This window comes from Mirounga angustirostris, unplaced genomic scaffold (assembly GCF_029215605.1).
Source record: "Mirounga angustirostris isolate CCGP_5_RB_7025 unplaced genomic scaffold, mMirAng1.0.hap1 SCAF_5, whole genome shotgun sequence".
NCBI classification, from domain to species: Eukaryota; Metazoa; Chordata; class Mammalia; order Carnivora; family Phocidae; genus Mirounga; species Mirounga angustirostris.
This window is the reverse complement of record NW_026991713.1, coordinates 24,495,074-24,517,496: the sequence shown is the minus strand read 5'-3', so window position 1 is coordinate 24,517,496 and position 22,423 is coordinate 24,495,074. Positions and strand designations below refer to the sequence as shown.

The following is a 22,423-nucleotide window of genomic DNA, read 5'->3' as shown; positions in this document are numbered from 1 at the left end:
CAATAAATGAGGTAGATGGAATACACCCAAATATGTAATGGAAACCTAATATTTAAAAACTAAAAACAAAAAGCCTCAAAAGATTTAAGAAAAAAAATACAGAGATGAAAACTTAGGGATTGAGAGAGCAGCAACAGAAAAAAGATAAACAACAGAGGAGTAAGAATCTTCTTAAAATTGCTCTCTCGTATTCCTTTGTAGATCGTGGAAAAGGCAATAATCTAAAGATTCACTTCTCACTGAGTGTGGTGCTCATGCCCTTAAATGAATAGCCAGTGAAAAGAAACAACGTTCTTTTATACATAATCTCAGCTCTCAAAGTTATATAAATAATACTGGATCCTAAAATACTATGTTTTAGTCCAACTGTGAAGGTTCAAATATGCAATTTTTCCAGAGGTGTTGAATAAAATAAAAACGGTACTTGACAATTTGACTTAACATCACTTACCATTTTGAACAGTTAAACTGCCCAAAGTTGAAAGGCCAAAAATAGCACAGGTCCCTCAAATAGACTGTTATCTTTTTTTAATTAAATTTTATTGTTTTTAGTAAAGCATAGTTGACATTTTTTATCCTTTTGTTATAATGATTTATATCCTCTTAAAAGCCATGAGGAAAACTGTATGTCCAATAATACTTAATTCAACTTTGCTAAACTAATAAAAACTTTGCTCATAGGTGGTATTAATGGATGACTGCAAGAATTTTGGGAATCTTTAAAGTTTTTCTCACTATGTGGTATTTTCAAGCAATTTTATTTAAAAAATGTGATTTGGGAACTGTCACACACCATCCACCCATGTGCACTGTCTTATATGTGACTGAGAGATACTAAGTCCTTCCTATTATCAATAACTATGCAGAATAATAAGGTGAAACTACAGTAGGTAACACTTTCCAATTACAAATGGAGAAATGGAGTTTAACTTTAATACAGAAAATGTGGCAAATAGCCCACTATTTGGTACATGAGAACCTGATCCTGAATAATCTTAGTGTATGTATGTTTTATTTATAGCCTATTTAGATAGGATCTTAAATAACTACTTTGAAAAGACTGCCAGTGTCACATAGACTACAGTAGAATGTGTTTATTTTCTTATACCTATCTCTAGAATTCATTAAAATCACAAATATGGAACTACTACACTTCTGTCATGAATTTTAAGTCTTGTGTCATATCTTAAATGAAGGGAAAAAAACTGTATTGATAGTAAATGGAAACTAATATAAACAAAACAACGAATGTCCTGAGAAAAATAAAAATATCACCTATAATAATGAGAACCACAAAGAAAAATACGACTGCAAGCTAGAAACTTTTTCTCATCAAGAGTTGGGAAATTTTCTTATTCATTCTTTTATCTTAAGTAAATAAATACTAGCACTCCTTTAAAACATCAAATATACTTTGGTCCAATAGTCCAGTGGCTATGACAAAAATGCTGATAATTTGCTTTAAAGAGTATGTAAGTGGACTACAAATTCACTGTAAAGATAAAAATGTTATACAGATTACCGTATCATATGAAGTATATAAGGAATAAACTAATGGATGATCAAATATTAATATAACAAAGTCTTCAGAGAATGACATTTAGTGAGATCATTAAAATATGCTGAAAGTCTACTTTTTATTTTATTTTTTTAAAGATTTTATTTATTTATTTGACAGAGAGACAGCGAGAGAGGGAACACAAGCAGGGAGAGCGGTAGAAGGAGAAGCAGGCCTCCCACTGAGCACGCAACCAACATGGGGCTTGATCCCAGGACCCTGGGATCATGACCTGAGCCGAATGCAGATCCTTAACGACTGAGCCACCCAGGCGCCCCGAAAGTCTGCTTTTCAAAAAGGTAAATACTGTACTATAATTATAAAGTTTCATTTAAATTTGAATAATCAATCTATAAGATAAAGAGCATTACTGAATTTCATCATGCAGTCAGGGAGAGAATTCAGACAAAAGGCATAGTTATACGAGTGAAATTATCTGCCAGAATAAAGTGTAACCACCTCATTTAATAATTTCCAGCCTTAAGGCTTTAATAATTACATGTAAATATTACTTACTGAATCTTTAAATGAAATTTTTAGAAAATTTTGCTTGCATTTTTATCTGCTGAACATGACAAGATTAACAATAGATATAATGACTAGCTTGTTGACATGTTCTCCTACAGAAATTATTCAGAGGACAGAGGACAAAGTTCATTTATCCAACATTTACCAAGTACAATGCTAGGTACTAGGGATATAGTGAAGACGACAGAAATGATTCCTGCTTTTGTGAGTTCACAATCTAGACTGAGTTCCATCATTAGATTATTTTACAATAGTTTAAAAGTTTTATAAAAACAGAAATAGCTAAAGGAATCAAACAGTAAGCTTTATATTATATTTTATTTTTTAAAGATTTATTTATTTTAGGGGCACCTCGCTGGCTCAGTCATTAAGCGTCTGCCTTTAGCTCAGGTCATGATCCCAGGGTCCTGGGATCGAGCCCCACATCGGGCTCCCTGCTCAGCGGGAAGCCTGCTTCTCCTCTCCCACTCCCCCTGCTTGTGTTCCCTCTCTCGTTGCCTCTCTCTCTGTCAAATAAATAAATAAAATCTTAAAAAAAAAAAAGATTTATTTTAGAGAGAGAGACAGAGTGCAAGCACAAGCAGGGGGAGGGGCCGAGGGAGAGGGAGAGAATCTCAAGCAGACTCCCAGCTGAGCACAGAGCTGAACTTTGGAGCTCAATCCCACAACCCTGAGATCATGATCTGAGATGAAATTAAGAGTCAGATGCTTAACCAACTGAGCCACCCAAGTGCCTCAACTTTATATTTTAATAAAATATAAAAATCTCCTTAATTCTACTTTCCAAACAAATGAAGATAGTTTTTTGTTATTTTACTGCTCCAAGAGAATACCTGGCTTTTTTGGCAGCCCCAATCAAATTCCTGTTCAGATGACTCTTATAGCATAAGCACATGAAAACTTTTAAAAAATGCAAAATAAATTATAATTTATAATAGCCTTTCTATAATTAAATGTAACCTGCATATGATATTGAGCACTATGGGAGATTTCTGGATTACTCTAGCTCTGCCAACACAATCACTGTATCATAGTTGTAAAGATTTTTTTCCCAAGTTTTTATTTAAATTCTGGTTAACATATAGTGTGATATTGGTTTTAGGAGAATTTAGTGATTCATCACTTACATGTAACACCCAGTGGTCATCACAAAAGTGCCCTCCTTAAGAGGTATTAACATGCTAGCAATGCAGTCTGAGCTTAAAAACAAATGAAGTATGTGCAGAAGTTCTATAGATGCCATACTAAAAGTGAATGCATATATAAGAAACACAGGGGACAAAGGGAGATTTTTTTCAAACATCCATTTCCCTCCTTGTGAGATCATGGAGTTACTGTTACTGTTAGAAATGTCCGGGGCAGAAAAGAGATTGAGAACCTTTATTCTATTTGCTAATTTTGTGTTCCAAAAATTATTGTTACCATCAGTATGATACGATCTTAATTCTGTACATAATATACCAAAGGTAAATTAAATTGTGAGTGGACTTTGAGCCTCACTTCCACACTCCATGATATATTTACTATTTCTAAGAGAAATCAGGACTTGATACACTACTTTTTCACCTACTCATAGAAATAAAAAAGGACTACATATGATATATATTGCTCAAGCCATGAATGAGGAATCCAACTCATTGTTAGGAACAAGCAGATTCTGTAAATGTGTAAAACCTATAATTTCAATATAATGAGGCAAATTTTCATATACAGACTCTCAATCTACTAGAGCTGCACTTAACAGTCACAAAAATGCCACTGGGCATGCCATCATTCTAAGTGAATCAATGTTCTAATGAATCTTGATTATTGGCATGTGGGCTTTCCACTAATCTAATATGTAATTAAATATGTTAAGAGTTAGAACATCTCACTTCTAATCAACCATAATGAATATTAAACAGCCCTTCACCAATCCAATAACCAGTATCTTTAACATGAGATAAAACAACTAAATGTAATGTGGTGTCCTAGATGGGACCCTGGGACAAAAAAAGGACATTAGTAGAAAACTAGGGAAATCTGAATAAAGTGTGGAATAGTAGTAATACACAAAATACTGATTTCCTTAGTTGTGACACACTAAAGTAATGTAAAATGTTAATAATAGTAGTAACTGGGTATGTGTATGGGCTCTTTATGTTATCTTTTAAATTTTTCTGTAAATCTAAAACTATTCTAAAATGAAAATAGGAAGAATTTAGTCAAGTGAGGGAGACTGAATATATACGAGTGTACAGGATGACAAAAATATTCTAAAGCATCCTGAGGAGATGGGATAAGAAGAAAGACAATTCCTCAATATTAAAAGAAGTAAAGAGGGTGCCTGGGTGGCCCAATTGGTTAAGCGTCTGTCTTCGGCTCAGGTCACGATTCTGGTGTCCTGGGATCGAGTCCCGCACTGGGCTCCCTGATCCACGGGGAGTCTGCTCCCTTTGCCTCTCTCTGTCTCTCATGAATAAATAAATAAAATCTTAAAAAAAAAAAAAAAAGAAAAAGAAGGACGAAAGAGCAGAATGAGTATAGGTGTAGATGGATTTGCACATCTGTTATTCAAAAAATGAGAGGGTTTCTGGTTATGGCTTTTCTCTTCTTTATCATGTAGGAAAAGAGATCATCTGCGTATATTGAGAGGGGAAGGGTTAACCAGAGAAAAACAATATAGGGTAGCCAAGCAATTCTGAAGGTTCATTTTAGGCTGCTGCTGATGATCATAAATTTACAGAAGAACCAATTAGCCCTATTGTAGGTCTTTCTTCATCAGAAACTGTGATTTGTTTCTTAATTCCTACTCAAAGGATGTATGTTATTTTAACTACTCTATTTGTTATACATTGCTATTGAATATGCAAAAATATAAAGTTTTATACTTTTAGAAAGACAAGGTTAAAATTTTATATTTTATCTCAAAAATATATTTTATTTTTTTAGATAAAGAATATATTATCCAGGGGTGCCGGGGTGGCTCAGTTGGTTAAGCATCTGATTCTTAATTTTGGCTCAGGTCATGAATCAGGGTTGTGGGATCGTGCCCTGCGTTGGGCTCCATGCTCAGCATGGAGTCTGCTTGAGATTCTCTCCCTCTCCCTCTGCCCCTCCCCCCCATTTGTGTGGGCTAAAATAAATAAATCTTGGGGAAAAAAGGACTATATTATCATGGAAACATGAGCTCTAACACATGTGAAGAATATATTTCTTCTCCCTTCTCCTTCCATCTATTCCCTAATCCTTCCCCTTCATACATAAACCTAGGGTAGTGAAAAATAATTTTCTAATATACTTCAAAAGACACCAAATGGTTTAGTTTAGCAAGGTAGATGAATAATGAAAAGGGTGCATTAGCAGAAACCAAAACACAGCTGGCATAATTAATCTGAAATCTATAAACCACTTTAGATCAAAAACCAAGGAAGATGAGTAGGAATACTCAACCACAATAAAAACTCCATCACTTAACATTCATTAGAGGGCACTGTTTTCCTTAATTTCACGTAGACTGAAAAAGCTCCTAAAGAACAGCTTTAAGAATTACGTGGTGATTAACTCATACCTTTAGTTCCAATCTGAACACTCAATAACTCCAAAATTTATCCTGAGTACTAATCTTTGATAAAAATCGATAGCCAAAGAACACTTTCAACCAGGTAATCAAATGGCAAAGCTATTTAAATAAAAATGTCTTAGGCAGTGATGCAAAACTATGACGATCATAAACCTGTATACCAAAATCCAGTTGGCACTATACTTTTATTATACACTGATGAATGTCAAATTAACATAACAATGTGCTCAGTTATATACAGCATAAGGTAATTTTATTCCTTAGAATATGTAACCCAACAGAAGTTTCTGGTGGATAAAAACATTCCATGATATAATATGTAAAAAGGAGAATAACAACTGCTAGCAATCCAGGAATCCTCATCAACTGCTCCTTCTTCAGACACAAAGTTCAGCTGAGTACCAGAGGTCCTGCCTATTTTATCTCTACATGACCCTGAGGATCTGGATTCTACTTCCCATTCCCACATGACTGCTGCATCATCCCTAATTTTGAATAAATTCCTAATCCATCTTCCTGCCTCTAGTCTTTCTCTCCTCCTACTTCATTTACACTTTTCCTGAAGCCACTGTTATGAAACAAAAATGTGATTACGTCAGTCCTTGTTTAAATCAATACCTCTGAGGTCCATTACATGGGATGAATGAAGTTCAGACTCCTTGCCTGGCCTGGTAGCCAAAGCTTTTTACAGTCTGGATTTATCCTATTCTTTCAAGCCCTATTCTTTAATCTTATTCCACATTTACCCTTCATATCAGTTATAATTTCCCCAACATACCTACATTCATACTTGTGGGTATTAGTACATCAAGTTTTCTCTGCTTAGAACACCCTTCTACCCACTGTCAACCTGACAAGTTCCTACCCGTCCTTCTAGAGCCAGCTAAAGCACTATCTCCTCTGTAAGCCTGTGATATGCAAAGTCATTTTACTTGCTATCTCTTCTGTCGTCCCACAGCACTTTATATGTACCTCTACTATAGGACTATAACCATCCAAAAGAGATCCTTACATATACAATCACCTGAACTTATGTCAAAGGTGACACTGCAACAGGGAAAGCTGACCTTTCAATCAGCAGTGCTTAATGCAATTGCAAGGGTCAACTGGTGCATGCTAGAAGATATTTGCAAGACATATAACTCACAGTTTCTTTATACAGAATTTATAAAGAATTTCCATAAATCAGTAAGAAAAAGGCAGAAAACCCAAAAGAAAAGAGACGACAGACTTAAGCAGTTAACTCACAAAAGAAGGTATACCTAAATGGCCAATAAGCATTAAAAAGGTGTTCAGCTTAGTCATCAGAAAAATGCAAATGAAACCACAATAAGGTAACATTACACACTCACCAGAAAAGTTAAAAATTTTTTTAAAAAGAGACAATATCAAAAACTGGCTAAGGAGAACAAACAGAACTGTCAAATACTGATGTGAGTGTAAATTGGTATGACCCACTTTGGAAACTCTTTTGACAGTGTTTAGGAAAGCTGAACATATGCACACAATCCGATCCAACAGTTCCACCCCTAGGTATGTACTCAACAGAAATGCTTACATATATTAACCAAAATACATGTACAAGAATGATGACAGAACCACTATTTTGTAATAAGCAAAAACTAAAAACAACCCAAACATTTAAATGTCCATCAACAGGAAACTGGATAAAGTACAGTATACAATGGAATACCATGCAACAGTAAGAACAAATTAACTATAACTATATGCAACAAACTAGATGAAACATGAGCATAACATTCAGCAAAAGAGGTCAGCCAAAAAAAGAATACATACTCTATTCTTCCATGCATATTGTATAATATAAACTTGAATACACATTTTTATATTTGTATAAAATGTATTTTAATAATTTATATAATCATAATTCAAGTTCAAAAGTTTAAATATGAATAATTAGAAATAACAAAAGCATTTTTAAAATAAGAATGTGAATGTAAATGAAGATTTTAAAAAGCCTTTTGAGATATTAAAATATACTACAAGCATTATATAACCAAAACAATGGGAAACATAGGTAAATCTAATCTTTAGCATTAGAAAGCAGGGATGTGGCTACAGTTGAGGAAGTGGAGTAGAAAGTGAACAGAGAGGGTGGCAGGAAGGGGATTTTGGGGTTTCAGGCATTTTCTTTTATTGATTTGGGTACTGGTTACACAGGTATGTTAACTTTGCAAAAAATACACTGAGCTATACCACAATGGTTTATGTACTTTTCTGTATCCGTAGTATATATTTACATATTTAATACATATTCTATACTTCTAGCATATATCAATAAAATTTTTCCAAAAAATAAAACAGAATATAGCTTAAATTGTATTCCAACATGCATCTTTAAACCCTTAAGAAGTGGAAAACAATAAAATCCTAAGAGCAATGTAAAAAATTTAGTTATTAAAAAAGCAAATATAAAAATTAATGTGAAATGTTTACACCCAGAAAATCCAAACAAACAGATTTGATGGCATAGACAGAGGAGACTGAAAACTTACTAAAGAAGCTCTACGAGACCTTCGGCTCATTGGTTGATCAAATGGTGGACTGTTTATCTGCAATTTTTCAAGATATCCATCAGGTATTCTGATATCTGCAGGCAGTGATAACCGCTTATTTAAATCCTTTATTTAAAAAAAGGGAAAAAAAGGTATTTGTAGGTAATCACAAATAGAAGAGACAAGAGCATTTCATTTTTGAATTCATGGGCTCTACTATATTATTTATTAATGATAAATAGCTGTAAGTTTTATTACAGTTTTAAAGTTATACATGTTGATTATATATAATATCTGAATGCAAACGCATTTACTGTAAGCAGAAGTATACAACATAGTTCTACAGAAATGGTACTCTGCAAACCCAGTTATTTCTGAGTCCTTTCACTGGTGAATTCCACATGGAATTTACTTAGACATTATTATACCATGTAGGAAGATGCAAAGACTACCACAAAATGTGACCAGTTTAATAACTAACCAAGCAGATATTGTAAGGTTTTGTATGCAACATAGTGAGACAACCGAAATCTTTTATTAGTGCTGTATCAACAGAAAGAAGTAAAAAGCGAGAAAAATCTCAACTAAACAACCTCACTTTACACCTAAAGAAACTAGAAAAAGAACAATGCCCAAACCTAGTAGAAGGAAGGAAATGATAAAGATTAGAGTAGAAATAAATGAAATAGAGACTTAAAAAAAAAAAAAAAAAAGAACAGATCAATGAAACTAGAAGCTAGTTTGTTGAAAAGATCAACAAAATTGGGATGCCTGGGTGGCTCAGTTGGCTAAGCATCTAACTCTTGATTTTGGCTAAGGTTATGATCTCAGGGTCAAGAGATTGAGCCTGGTGTAGGGCTCCGTGGTCAGCAGGGAGTCTGCTCAAGATTCTCTCCTTCTCCCTTTGCCCCTCCCCTGTGTGTGCATGTGCATGCTCTCTCTCTCAAATAAATAAATCTTTAAAAAAAAGATCAATAAAATTGATAAACCATTAGCCAGACTCATCAAAAAAAAAAAAAAAAGAGAGAGAGAGGACTCAAAATCATAAAGGAAAGATGAGAAATAACAACCAACTCCACAGAAAAGCAAAGGATTATAAGAGAATATTAGGAAAAATTATAAGCCAACAAACTGGACAACCTAGAAGAAATGGATAAATTCCTAGAAACATATAACAACCTCCCAAAACTAAATCAGGAAGAAATAGAAAATCTGAAAAGACCAATTACCAGCAATGAAATTTAATCAGTTATCAAAAAACTCGCAACAAATAAAAGCCCAGAACCAGACAGTTTCACAGATGAATCCCACCAAAAATTTAAAGAAGAGTTAATACCTATTCTCCTCAAACTATTCCAAAAAATAGAAGAGGAAAGAAAGCTTCCGAATTCATTCTATGAGGCCAGCATTACCCTGATACCAAAACCAGATAAAGACACCACAAAAAAAAAGAGAACTACAGGCCAATATTTCTAACATAGACGCAGAAATCCTCCACAAAACATCAGCAAACCAGATCCAACAATACATGAAAAAAAAATCAGGGGTGCCTGGCTAGCTCCGTTGATAGGGCATGCAACTCTTGATCTTAGGGTAATGAGTTCAAGTCCCATGTTGGGCACAGAGCTTACTTAATTTAAATATATATATTTAATAATTATTATATTTTATATTTGTATATAAATATAATACATATATAATATAAATATATAATATAATACATATATATTATATACACATTATATATGTATAACAATATATCATTATAAAATATAATTATATTAATTATATGTTGGTATATTTATATTAATTATAGTAATGTAATATATATTTAATATATTAATAAACAAACATGTAAATATGTATTTAAAATGTAATATAAATATATAATATAGATATAAATATATGCTATAAATATATATAATATAGATATATAAATATGTGATATTAAATATATATTTATATATATTAATATTTAAGTGGGATTTATTCCAGGGATGAAAGGGTGGTTCTTAAGCGGGGGGCATTTCTATTCCATTTAATTATAAAATGTGAACTGGGAGAAATTAAAAGGGAATCTTGCCTATATTGTCACACTAAGAAACATAAATCCTATAAAAAATAAATCCCTACTATCTGTAACAGTAACCAAACCATAAAACAAAATTGAGATGTATAGGAACTATGTAAACGTTTACTGAGAAACATATAACTCAAGTACAGAAATATATACCATATTCCCAAATGGTAAGACTAAGTAATGAAAAGATAATGGTTCTCCCATATTAAATGTTTTACATTTTACATAATCCCAAACAAATCACAATAACATTATTAGAACAAAATATTTAAAATTTATCTAGAAGAATACACAGAAAGTAACATCCAAAAACATTCTAAGTAAGAATACATATGTGAATGCAAGATGTAGAGGATGTTAAGAAAGAAGTCTTTTCAGCTATTATAATATACAAAAGAAAGAATATCATCAAGGGACTGTCACCTTTGGGGCAAAAAATAAATACAGCTCAATGGAAGAGAAAGTTCAAATAAAAATCCTAATAGTAAAAAAACTTGTAAAGATATGATAGAAGAAAAATATATATTATTATGATATAGTGATATGAACAGATACCAAGTTGATCTCAAGAGTTGAAAATACCGTTTTTTAACTGATTAAGAGCAATCTTTTATCAATAAAAATGCAATCAACCAACGGGACAGATACCCCAAGCACTGTAATCTCAACTCAAAGGCACCAAAAAAAACAATATTCTTAATTCAAAACATGTTCAACTGTTTTGGAGAAAACTATTTTAATCTATAGTATATACTGAAATAACATTCATAATCAACTTTGATCTCAAGGTTATACATGAGCTATTAATTCTTTTACATGAAGACATAACTTATATGTTCTACAGAAATCAGTAGGTATAATAAGCCATAAAGGAAATGATACCCATATTTATAATATAAAGCAAAAAAAAAAAAAGCTGGTGCTTATTTTATGTATACATTTTGAAATCTGAAATAAAATATTTATAAAATAAAATACTAAATATCCAGATAAGCCTCAAAAATATAATTAAAATCATATTTTCTAAAAAGAAAACTTTGCTAAAGTATCATTCTGAATTTCCAGTATTTTTGAAAATTCACATTTCCCTTACAGACACCCTACATGTTTTTTGTGGATTGTTAAATATAATTAATGTATACTTGCCTTGGGATAGATAATTAGAAAAAAGGAAATATTCACAAGACTACTCATTACTAATGCAAAGAAACAATTTTCTTACAATGTCATTTGCCTTCATGAAAATTTTCAAATGGTCATTTACTGTTTGATGTATATGTGTATTCATACACACAAACACACATATGCAGCCATATGGTTACCTCCATTGAGATCCGTCTATGTATACGATTTCTAAGACAAACGCCTGTAGGTGACTGTACTTCATCAGATGATGTCCCAGAAGCTTGGTCACTCTCACCATCTGATCCCATTTTTAGATTTTCATGAACAATATCTGTATCACAAAATGAAACATTATTTATCTTCAAAGAGATGCATTACACCTTACTATATCACATAATTTATTATCACTACAAATAAGATAAAGACAGCCAACACATAAAAATCATAAAAGTTTTTTACATTCTGGTTGCTCTGTGTAACTAATAGATCAAAACGTAACTCAGATGTCTTTTTTTTTTTTTTTAAAGATTTTATTTATTTGAGACAGAGAGAATGAGAGAGAGAGAGCACATGAGAGGGGGGAGGGTCAGAGGGAGAAGCAGGCTCCCTGCTGAGCGGGGAGCCCGATGCGGGACTTGATCCAGGGACTCCAGGATCATGACCTGAGCCGAAGGCAGTCGCTTAACCAACTGAGCCACCCAGGCGCCCACTCAGATGTCTTGAAACAGTAGTGAGAAACCTTTCACACTCAGATTATGAAAAACTATGAAAATAATTAACATCCAAGTTATTATCAAGAGCTGAATAATAAAATTACAGACTGGAAATAACATGAGGATTATTTAGTCAGTTCTCTCATTTTCCAGATCTGGGAACTGAGACTTTGAAAGGTTAAATGATTTTGAAAGGTTACACAGCTTAGAGGCATAGCGAAAATAGAAACCTGGTCTTTTGCCTTTTATTTAGTTTAGTATTTTTTCTGTAAAATAATGTGCCACTGGGTCTACAGCCAAATGATCTATTACTTTGAATATCCTTAAAAAATAAGTTTTTAAAGCCATTAATGGAGCTTCCCCTCTCCACAGTGTTAAAAATTTAAAAAAAAAAAAATCAAAAATTATTTACTGAATATCTATTTAACTACAGAAACATCTTGTGACCACCAAAAATCTGTATGGAGGAAAAAATATATTTAAATTACAAAACAAAGTGGTGTCACAGGTTTCTTTTCTTTATTAAATATTAAAGATGAAAGTTAAATGGGAGTAGAGAGGAGGAAGATTAATTCCATCTGGGAATATTAAAAACAAACTTATATAACTTGTATAATACCTGCTCTATATTTGCATTTGTCAATCATCCTGTAATTCATCTAGCAAGAATTGCACACCAGAAACAAACAAATGCTAGATATCAAACACATCTCTTACCACTGGTTCTCTTCATGCAATTATTCATTCCCCCAAAAGTATCATATTGTTTCATGCTAGAGTGCTTTAACACAACACACTTTCCCCCCCTCTTTTACCCATAAGAGATGCCTTTCCCCAATTTAACAATTTGGTGAACTCATACTTATTTTTTCAAAACTATATTCATTTGTCATCACTCAGTAAAATCTTTTCCAGACACAGATGACTACTGTGCCCACACCTACCACATCCACTGCACTGAAGTGCATTTTTTGGTTTCAGATGATTTTTATACCAAGTTAGGAGATCCTTGGGGGGCAAGATTTAGCTTATTCACTTTTATATTCCCCACACTGAACAAAGCACCTGGTGTTTAGAAGGTGGTCAACAAATAATCCCATAAATTAAATATTAAGTAAAAATCAAAGAATGCACTAGGTAACTATATCTCTTCTTTCAAATGAAATGTTATATGAAATACCAACATGTAAAACAAAATAGTATTTTATAGTTACAAATTTGTATTTTTAATGAATATCTGCCTAAGAAAATGAGAACCATTTAACAAAAAACTGAACTCAAGGATCTTATCAAATCAGTCTTAAAATTCCTCTATTTTTGTTTTTTGTCTTGATAACATATTATTTTTTAGAGAGAGAGAGTACATGTGCATGAGTTGGGGCGGGGGGCAGAGGGAGAGGGAGAATCTTAGGCAGATTCCACACCCAGTGTGGAGCCCAACAGGGGGCTCGGTCTCACAACCCTGAGATCATGACCTGGGCTGAAATCAACAGTCAGATGCTTAACCACCCGAGCTACTCAGGTGCTCCTTGATAAACACATTGAGAAAATTCTTTTTTTTTTTTTAAGATTTTATTTATTTATTTGACAGAGAGAGACACAGTGAGAGAGGGAACACAAGCAGGGGGAGTGGGAGAGGGAGAAGCAGGCTTCCTGCCAAGCAGGGAGCCCAATGCGGGGCTCGATCCCAGGACCCTGGGATCATGACCTGAGCCGAAGGCAGACGCTTAACGGCTGAGCCACCCAGGCGCCCCTCACATTGAGAAAATTCTTACTCACACTGATAAGCAGTTGCAAATATGATAGTTTTTAATAGACTGATATGTAATTTAAGGATATACTTCAATTACATAAAGATTTCTGGAGAAATTTTATACTAAGATCTGAACAAAAAATTAACTTGGCAATAAAAGTCAATGTATTGGTAACTGATTGCTAATCTGATGGTATACAACACATCTAAGGCCAAGTATTCTTTTCTGTCACACTTTTAAAATGTTAAAGATAACTTAACCATGCCTTCTATTTCCGGCAAAATCAGAAAACCTTCCTTCCTCAAGGAAATGTTGAATAAGATGTAATAATAATTTAAAATGCATAGCTGAGTATGAAAGAATATGTGCATAATACCAAGGAAGCAAAGACAAAGAGAACTGAGAGCCAAAAGATGTTATGTATAAATTGACTCTGTTACTCTCTCAGGGAGGGGTTGCTGATCTTGGCAAGAAAATGCTTGGGTTTAGCTGCCACACTGGGATAAAAGAGGAAGCATCAGGTGTCCAAGGTGCAAGTGAGAGTTTCCTAAAGAAAGGCACAAGACTCTTAAAGTACTATAAAGGGCAGACTTAAATCTGTTCTACTGCACAAGGACTACAAAGGAGCATAGGAATCTCAAACTATAAATAAATACTTGAGTACCATCGGACTCAACCAAGAAGTTGCTCATGTCATTAACAAACAAGTGTAGTTCCAACATGAGTATCCGTATTTTCATTTCCATTAATAAGACAAAAGTGAAACAATGAAGAGTATGTCAAAACTTCACTCATTTGTCACTGGTGTGAGCAACTTCTTTGCTAAATCAGGTAATAGTTTTTGAGTACTGGAAGAATATTTACTTCAGATGGCTCAATTTTCTGCCATTCACAACTGTAAAAGCTACAGATACAACACACTTTTAATCTGCATTACTAACATTTTCAATATTACTTTCTTAAATTCAGACCAAAGATCAGCAAATGTGACCTGTTTTTGTACAGTTCCTGAGCTAAAAATATTTTCTGCACCTTTAAAGAGTTATTTTAAAAAGAATATGCAACAGAGATCATATGTGGCCCACAAAACCTGAAAAATTTACAATCTGGACCTTTGCAGGAAAGTATGCCAATCCCCAGTCTAGACAACAAAACAATATATATCAAGTCCTGATGTGAAGTTTTTTCCAATTTCTCTGAGGTAAGTACTCCCTCCATGGCCAAGTTCAAGCTACAACATGACCATCACTGAGCATGTAGTTGGGAAGAAATGTACATACCATTACATAAAATTTTGACTATACAGATACAACAGAAATAACCCCAAAAGCAGAGGTAATAGTAAAGTGTAGTAAAATAATTTGTAATAGAGGTAATAGTAAAGTGTAGTAAAATAATTTAGAAATAATGACTTTTGAGGATTCATTACTTTTGTAATCAGCTTACTTAATTATAGGTTTTTAACATTTAAACTTTAATAATGGCTATATTTAACAACCAGCTTGGAAAATTCCTGAAAATTTAACAATCATCTCTCATGAACCAGTGTGAGACAACTATAGCACACCATTCTGTAGGTTTATACCTATAGGAATAAAGGCTACATACATTTCCCCATAGGTAAACCCCACTATAGATAAGCTCACACTCCCCAAATTAACAAAACACACGAGGAAATAACCTGCCAAGGAAGCAGATAAAGCAAGGAGTAAAACAAAACCCTCAGAAACTTCAGTAATTATGTCATGAGACTATAATTTATGCTTAAAATGATTTTAAAAATCAAAACATGATAGTAAGATGCTATCAAAAAAGACCAGAGAAATAAACAGAAACTTGCAGGTATATATTTTTCCTAAATATTTAGAATGACATAGTGACATAAGAATAGCAACTCAGGTGACAATCATGTATACGAATCATTGCACTGGACTATCTTATGGTGATAATCTGGAGTTACCATGGTATGACCCTAAATTAAGCACCATCTTGAAATGCCATTCATCTTGAAATCTTGCATCCATCTCCTAGGGGTTTTGTTTTCTTCCTGGTGGACAGGTTTTCAAATGTTACTCCTCTGTAGTGTCAACACTAGTACCTCTCTAGAGCCTTCCATCTTTCTGCTATCTCTGTTATTTTCAACTTGATTTTTATTTTATAAAAAAAATCAGATAATGAAGGCTGGCTGACTTCCATACAACTATAACAATAGCTACTACACGTATGACTCACAGTCAGAAAGTTAAAAAAAAAAAAAAAAGGACTGTTAAATTACCTAATCTGCTTCCATTTCTGGGCATTGCCATGAAGGATCCAAGGCTTCCTCCAATAACGCTATGTGGTCTCCTCAATGGGGGCTTCTTGAAGGACCCTGTGTACTGATGGAGGAAGGAATGCATACTGTGAGAGGTTGGAGGTCTGCCATTCTTCACAATAGGCTCTGTGGTTCACAGTATCCAAAATCGTTCCATTAACAGCCCAAGATCCAGGATCACATGAAAAGGATTGAGAAAGAAAAACAGAAAACAAAGAACAAAAGGTTTATAAGATCAGTAACATTTAAGAATTCTTTGGCTATCTATACAAAGAACCAGAATTAAAATAATTTCCATGAAAAAATACAGAAAATACTTCAATATTTGAAATTGGTCCAATCACTTAAGTAAGCACTTCTTATATAACCAAAATTGATTAGCAATCACAAAACTACTAACAGAGCCCATAGATTTTATCCATTTGCTTATTTTAATATATCCCAAGTTTGTTTCCAAACTACTCCTACATTTACTAACTGTCTCATATATGCCTTATAATTAGGCATGCTATAGAATATAAAAGACATGGTCCTGGCCTCAAGGAATTTATATCCCTATTTGCTAGACATTCAAAAGGTATGTCAGTTAATGGATAAACATAGAAGTACTTAAGCATATATCAATATAGAGGTTCTGAAATTTCTTACCCAAAATTTGGGACTTTTAATATAAAGAGTTTTTTTTTTTTTAAGAAATCTCAGACTTATAAACAAGCAGAAACATTTAAAAAATATAGAATACTTAAAAGTTATTTAATTATAAATGGGAGAAATCCTGTTTTGTAATGCTTATGAGGAATTTCATGATTCTTTTCCACCTCTAAAGAAGAGCTCTAAAATAGGTTAAAGACATGATGAAGTCTTCTATGACAAGGAATTAGTCTTCTGTATTAGAATTATGTTTTACTGCTAGTAGCTAAAGAATTTTAAAAGGAACTTGGCTTCTCTGAATATCTTTTCTCCTCTAAAATGGAGCCAGCTCGGGCGCCTGGGTGGCTCAGTTGGTTAAGCGACTGCCTTCGGCTCAGGTCATGATCCTGGAGTCCCAGGATCGAGTCCCGCATCGGGCTCCCTGCTCGGCAGGGAGTCTGCTTCTCCCTCTGACCCTCCCCCCTCTCATGTGCTCTCTCTCATTCTCTCTCTCTCTCAAATAAATAAATAAAATCTTTAAAAAAAAAAAAAATGGAGCCAGCTCTTTTGCAGCTGATCATCAGGAGTAAGAATATCTACTGATTGGTTTCCCCTACCTGTAAAGGTTAATCAGACACCAAGAACAAGACGACCACGAGGCCTGCACCTCTACTAATAATGGCTGCATAAAAGAAGGTGGGAAAAGGAGGATGGGGCCAAAGGGCCCTTGGGGCTCAGACAGAGCCCAAGTTATCTAATTTGGGTAGAACACCAGACTGGAAAAAGGAAAAGTACCTAACTAGTAATAGATAATATCTGTCCAAAGCTTCCTATGGCCTATACATTCCTTGGCAATAGCTGGCTGATCAAAGATTTGGGGGATCTTAAGCCTAGTAAAATAACCAATGATTTAATAATGAATGGGGAAGGGGTATCTGAAAAAGTGCAAAAATTAAATAGTCAAACAGTGTAGGATACAAGCTAGAACATATAAGAAAAAATTTTCTCTTTCTAGGTTATAATATTTCATATCTAGAATCATAATAAAATACAGAATTATTCTGCCTATAGACAACATGTTTTAGTTGCTCTGTAAAGTTATCCTAGGGATTAGAGCTTTACAGTCTTGATGAATATAGGAGAAAAAAAGGAGATCATAAAAAACATTCAATTATTCAGAGGCCATTTATTTATTTTGTGCCTACTACTCCAGGTCCTGGGCATCAACAGGTGAACAAAACAAGCAAGGTACTACTCTCTAAGATTATAAGATCTTACGGAGGGGAAACAAATAAGAAACTAATGAATAAGAAAAACATCAGATAATGATAGGCAATATGCAAAAGAGAGATGACAGAAAATAAAGGAGTAGCTATTTTACACTGGATACTGAGTAAAGTTCTCTCTGTAGAAGTATTTTTGACAGAGATATAAATGCAAGAAAGAGCCAATCTTGGGAAGATAGGTGACGGTGAGTTAGAAGATAGTCCAGAGGTTAAAGCTACTGCAAAAGTTGACATGTGGCAGGAGTAAAACTTTAGCATGTTTCATTATCACCTTCAGAGACTTGTTAAAATACAAGATTGCTGGGCCCTACCCACAGACTTCCTGACTCAGATCTAACATGGAATCCAAAAATGTGCATCTCTAACAAATTCTCAGGTGATGCGGATATCGCTGGTCCAGGGATCAAACTCTGAAAACACTGTGTTAGAGGAACACAAAGAAGGCAAGTGTAGCTGTACTACATGTGTTATTTAGTGAGGTTCAGAGAGAGAAACATGTTTGTTTGTAACCATAAAAGTTCAAATTTTATTCTGAGATTGGAATCAGTTATGGTAGCTTTGGAACAGGTCTCATGATCTCATTCATGTTTTAAAAATATCACTCGTAGGGGTCAGGGATGGTGGGAGATAAAAGGTGGAATAACTATAAAGAGGTAGCATAAAACGGATCTCTTTCTGGTAATGGAATACCTCCTTATCCTGATTGCAGTGGTGGTTATACGAATCTACACGTGATAAAATGACACAAAACTATACTCACACTTCATTCCCGTGTTAATTTCCTGGGTTTGATAATGGTTTATAGTTAAGAAAGATGTAACCAAGGGAGGGAACAAAGAGAAGGGCACAAGGAACTTCTCGGTACTATGTTTGCAACCTCCTTTGAATCAATTAATTATTAAAAATTTGGGGGCATCTGGGTAGCTTGGTTAAGTGACTGCCTTCAGCTCAGGTCATGATCCTGGAGAGTCCCAGGATTGAGTCCTGCATCAGGCTCCCTGCTCAGCACGGAGTCTGCTTCTCCCTCTGACTCTCCCCCACTCTCGTGCTCTCCCTCGTTCTCTCTCTCTCTCTTTCTCTCTCAAATAAATTCTTTAAAAATAAAAAAAATTTTTTTTAATTAAAAATTTTGAACATCACTCTTGGTACTGCTGGAGAACAGATGAGAGGGAATCAACAAGAGGGGAAACAGAAGGAAGAGACTATTATACTATCCTAAACAACAAATGGTGGTGGCCTGGACCAGAATGGAGAGAAGTAGGCAAATTTAGGATATATTATAAAGACAGAACCAAACAGCTAGCAGACATGGCTGCAAAATTACTTTCATACATACTCTCCCCCATCCAGCTTTTAGTGAGGACCTATATTAAAAACATCTATCTAAAGAAAAATTTTAAAGCTACAGCAGAGCCTCTGTTAAAAAATAAATAATACGTAAAAGGACAATAGCTGGAAACATGTTATCAAGCATATAAATTACTATCATTAATAGTGAGTTTTTAAAAATTATTTACATTGTAAATACACAGGAAACTAGAATGGCAGAACAGGGGAGAAGGGGAAACAGAACAGTGAAGGAGAAAGAAAAATCAAGGATAATTCCTGGGTTTTTATTTTTAAATGGTTTAGGTTAAGCGAGGGAAGTTGGAAAAGAATCAGATTTGGGGGGAAGGAAATCAAGAATTCAATTCTGGCTTGGTAATATTAAGTTTGACTCTTACTAAACATCTATGTGGAGAAGCCAACTAATATTTGGATATGAATCTAGAGATCCAGACAAAAATCCTGACTAGAAATACAGATTTAGAAGTAGTCAGCATATATACAGTAGCTGAAATCATAGGACTGGATAATGTCAGCCCACGGAGTGTGTACAGAAAAGAGAATGGGGCTCATGAATCGTGAAATATCCCAACATTTCAAGAGTATGATAACAATTGATTGGGCAATTCAAGAAGATAATATGCTGCATTTTAAAAAATGGAAACTTTAAAGACATCATGCTAAATGAAAGAAGTCAGATACAAAAGGACAAATACTATATGATTCCACTTATATGAGGTACCTTGAAAATTCATGGAGACAGAAAGTAGAATAGTTGTTACCAGGGACTGAGGGAAGGGGAGAACAGAGAGCTATTACTTAATGGGTATAGAGTTTCAATTTGGAATGATGAAAAAGTTCTGGGGATAGATGGTGGTGATGTGATGGTTGCACAACAATGTGAATGTACTTAATGCTTAGTCACTAAAACCAGAAACTTCAAAATGGTTAAAATAGTAAATTCTACATTATGTATAATTTACCACAATATTTTTTAAAGTAATGGAAATCTATATGAAAAACAGATCTTTCTTATTCTACAAAGTAGTTAGTTCAAGTAAGACTTCCCAATGATTTTTAACATCATAACATGGCAATCACTATGATTTTATGCATCTTATTCATTTGGGTCTTCTGATTATGTGAACTATTCTGAGCAGGAACATGCATTTTTTTTTTTTTTAAAGATTTTATTTATTTATTTGACAGAGAGAGAGACAGCGAGAGCGGGAACACAAGCAGGAGGAGTGGGAGAGGGAGAAACAGGCTCCCTGCTGAGCAGGGAGCCCGATGCGGGGCTCAATCCCAGGACCCTGAGATCATGACCTGAGCCAAAGGCAGTCTACTTAACGACAGAGCCACCCAGGCACCCCAGGAACATGCAATTTCTTAGCCCACCCTGGACTCTTCGTCATTCCCTACTCCTAATCCTGCTCTTATAAACACTGTTAATATCTGATCCTAATCATACCCTACATACATCCATAGTCTGTGCTTTCAACCTCATCCTCTCATGGACCTTTTGCTATTTGTAGGAGTTAGCACTACTTACAACCTCCTATATGTCATCCACTATTGTAAAAAAAACTGTCACTGCTATCATGTATCAGATCATCAGAAGAAAGGAAAAAACCTGGGAGTACAATAAGGTTTCACAATATCCATCAACTAGGCTTGTTGACTCTAAACAACATAATAAACTGACCCAGTGCACAGACTGAGTAGTAAAGAAAAGAAACTGGAATATCTGGAAAACTACATCATTTCAATCTTTGCCTTTTAAGGTTTCTTCAGATTCTAAATAATCATGAGAAGTGGCATTCTGTTAAGTTTACATAATAACATAAAGATGCAGTTTTCTTAGTTGAACAATTTCAGTTGTCAAAAAAAGTAATTTTTGTTGTAGCTGCAGTTGAAAGCTCCAAATAATATATATAAAATAAAAGGTATTTTTGCTTTTTTAGTATGACTGTGATCTATTTTCTCCCTCATATTTAAATTGTCACCTATTCCCCTCATCAAATTCAGTAATTTTAATATATCTTCTCATTAGAGTAAGGTTAGCTACTTAGACAAGATCCTGAAATATCTTAACTTTCTGTGATATGTTTAAAATACTATTAAGACATTTATTGGGGTACCTGGCTGGCTCAGTCGGGTTAGGCATCCAACTCTTGACTTCAGCTCAGGTCATAATCTCAGGATACTGAGATTGAGCCCCACATCGGGCTCCAAGCTGGGGCGTGGAGCCTGCTTGGGATTCTCTCTCCCTCTCCTTATGCCCCTCCCCCCACCCTCTCTAAAAGAAAAAAAAAAAAATACACAGGGCTTAATTAAAATACCAGGAATTCAAAGGGGATTTGAGAGAGAATTAAGGATTTTGCTCCTGGCACAAAGAAAAAAAGTAAGAAATAGAACTGTCTTTGAGTTTTGACCCAAATGCAAAACGTGTCCCCCTCCTACATAAGTTATATCCAAATCATTATTTTTTAAATTTTCTACTCAATTCATCTATGTTTCCTCTCCCCTATTACAACTAGCCAGATAAACTTGAGTAAATGATGATCCTTCTGAGAAAAGAGATAAACTGAAGCTTGAGTAAGATAAATTAGAGTCATATAACTAATTAATAAGGGTATAAGTGTGTTAGAGTATCCCAAATTCTAATCCATGACTTTTAACTTAAAGTTCAGAGCCCTTTACCTTATACCTTTCCCTCTCTCACAACAAAGACATGTGCATTCAAAAGAAGTGGGTAGGGGTATTCATGTTCTCACCCACTGCCACAAATTTCTAATAGAAGAATTTCAGGTACTGGCAAGAAAGGCTTGCCAGAGAACGTGTACTTCAAGACATACTGGCAGTCATTCCTATAACTCCTTCCTGGTTATTATTATGACATCCCTAGGGTTATTTCAGTTTTGAATATGTAGCCTTGTTCTATAAATTTCATCAGGATTTTACATTTTAATCCACTCAATTAAACAAGTTCTTTTCATTTTATATCAACCTCTGTGGAAAGAACTGTCAA

The 22,423-nt window shown here is 34.3% G+C and overlaps 1 protein-coding gene across 5 annotated transcripts in view; it reads right to left on the bottom strand.

The window, feature by feature from the left end:
* The window catches only part of CDK17 (cyclin dependent kinase 17), a 113,550-nt gene that overhangs the window by 20,190 nt on the left and 70,937 nt on the right, over positions 1-22,423 (bottom strand). For all 5 annotated transcript variants that reach the window (XR_010411383.1, XR_010411382.1, XM_045872806.3 and 2 more), the window contains exons 3-5: positions 16,112-16,276; positions 11,567-11,700; positions 8,165-8,290 (exon numbers count right to left, since the gene is read on the bottom strand). Coding sequence is in view for 3 of the 5 variants with exons in the window: in XM_045872806.3 (XP_045728762.2) it covers positions 8,165-8,290; positions 11,567-11,700; positions 16,112-16,276 (425 nt within the window). In the remaining 2 variants the exon portion in view is untranslated. The remainder of the gene's footprint in view (positions 1-8,164; positions 8,291-11,566; positions 11,701-16,111; positions 16,277-22,423) is intronic.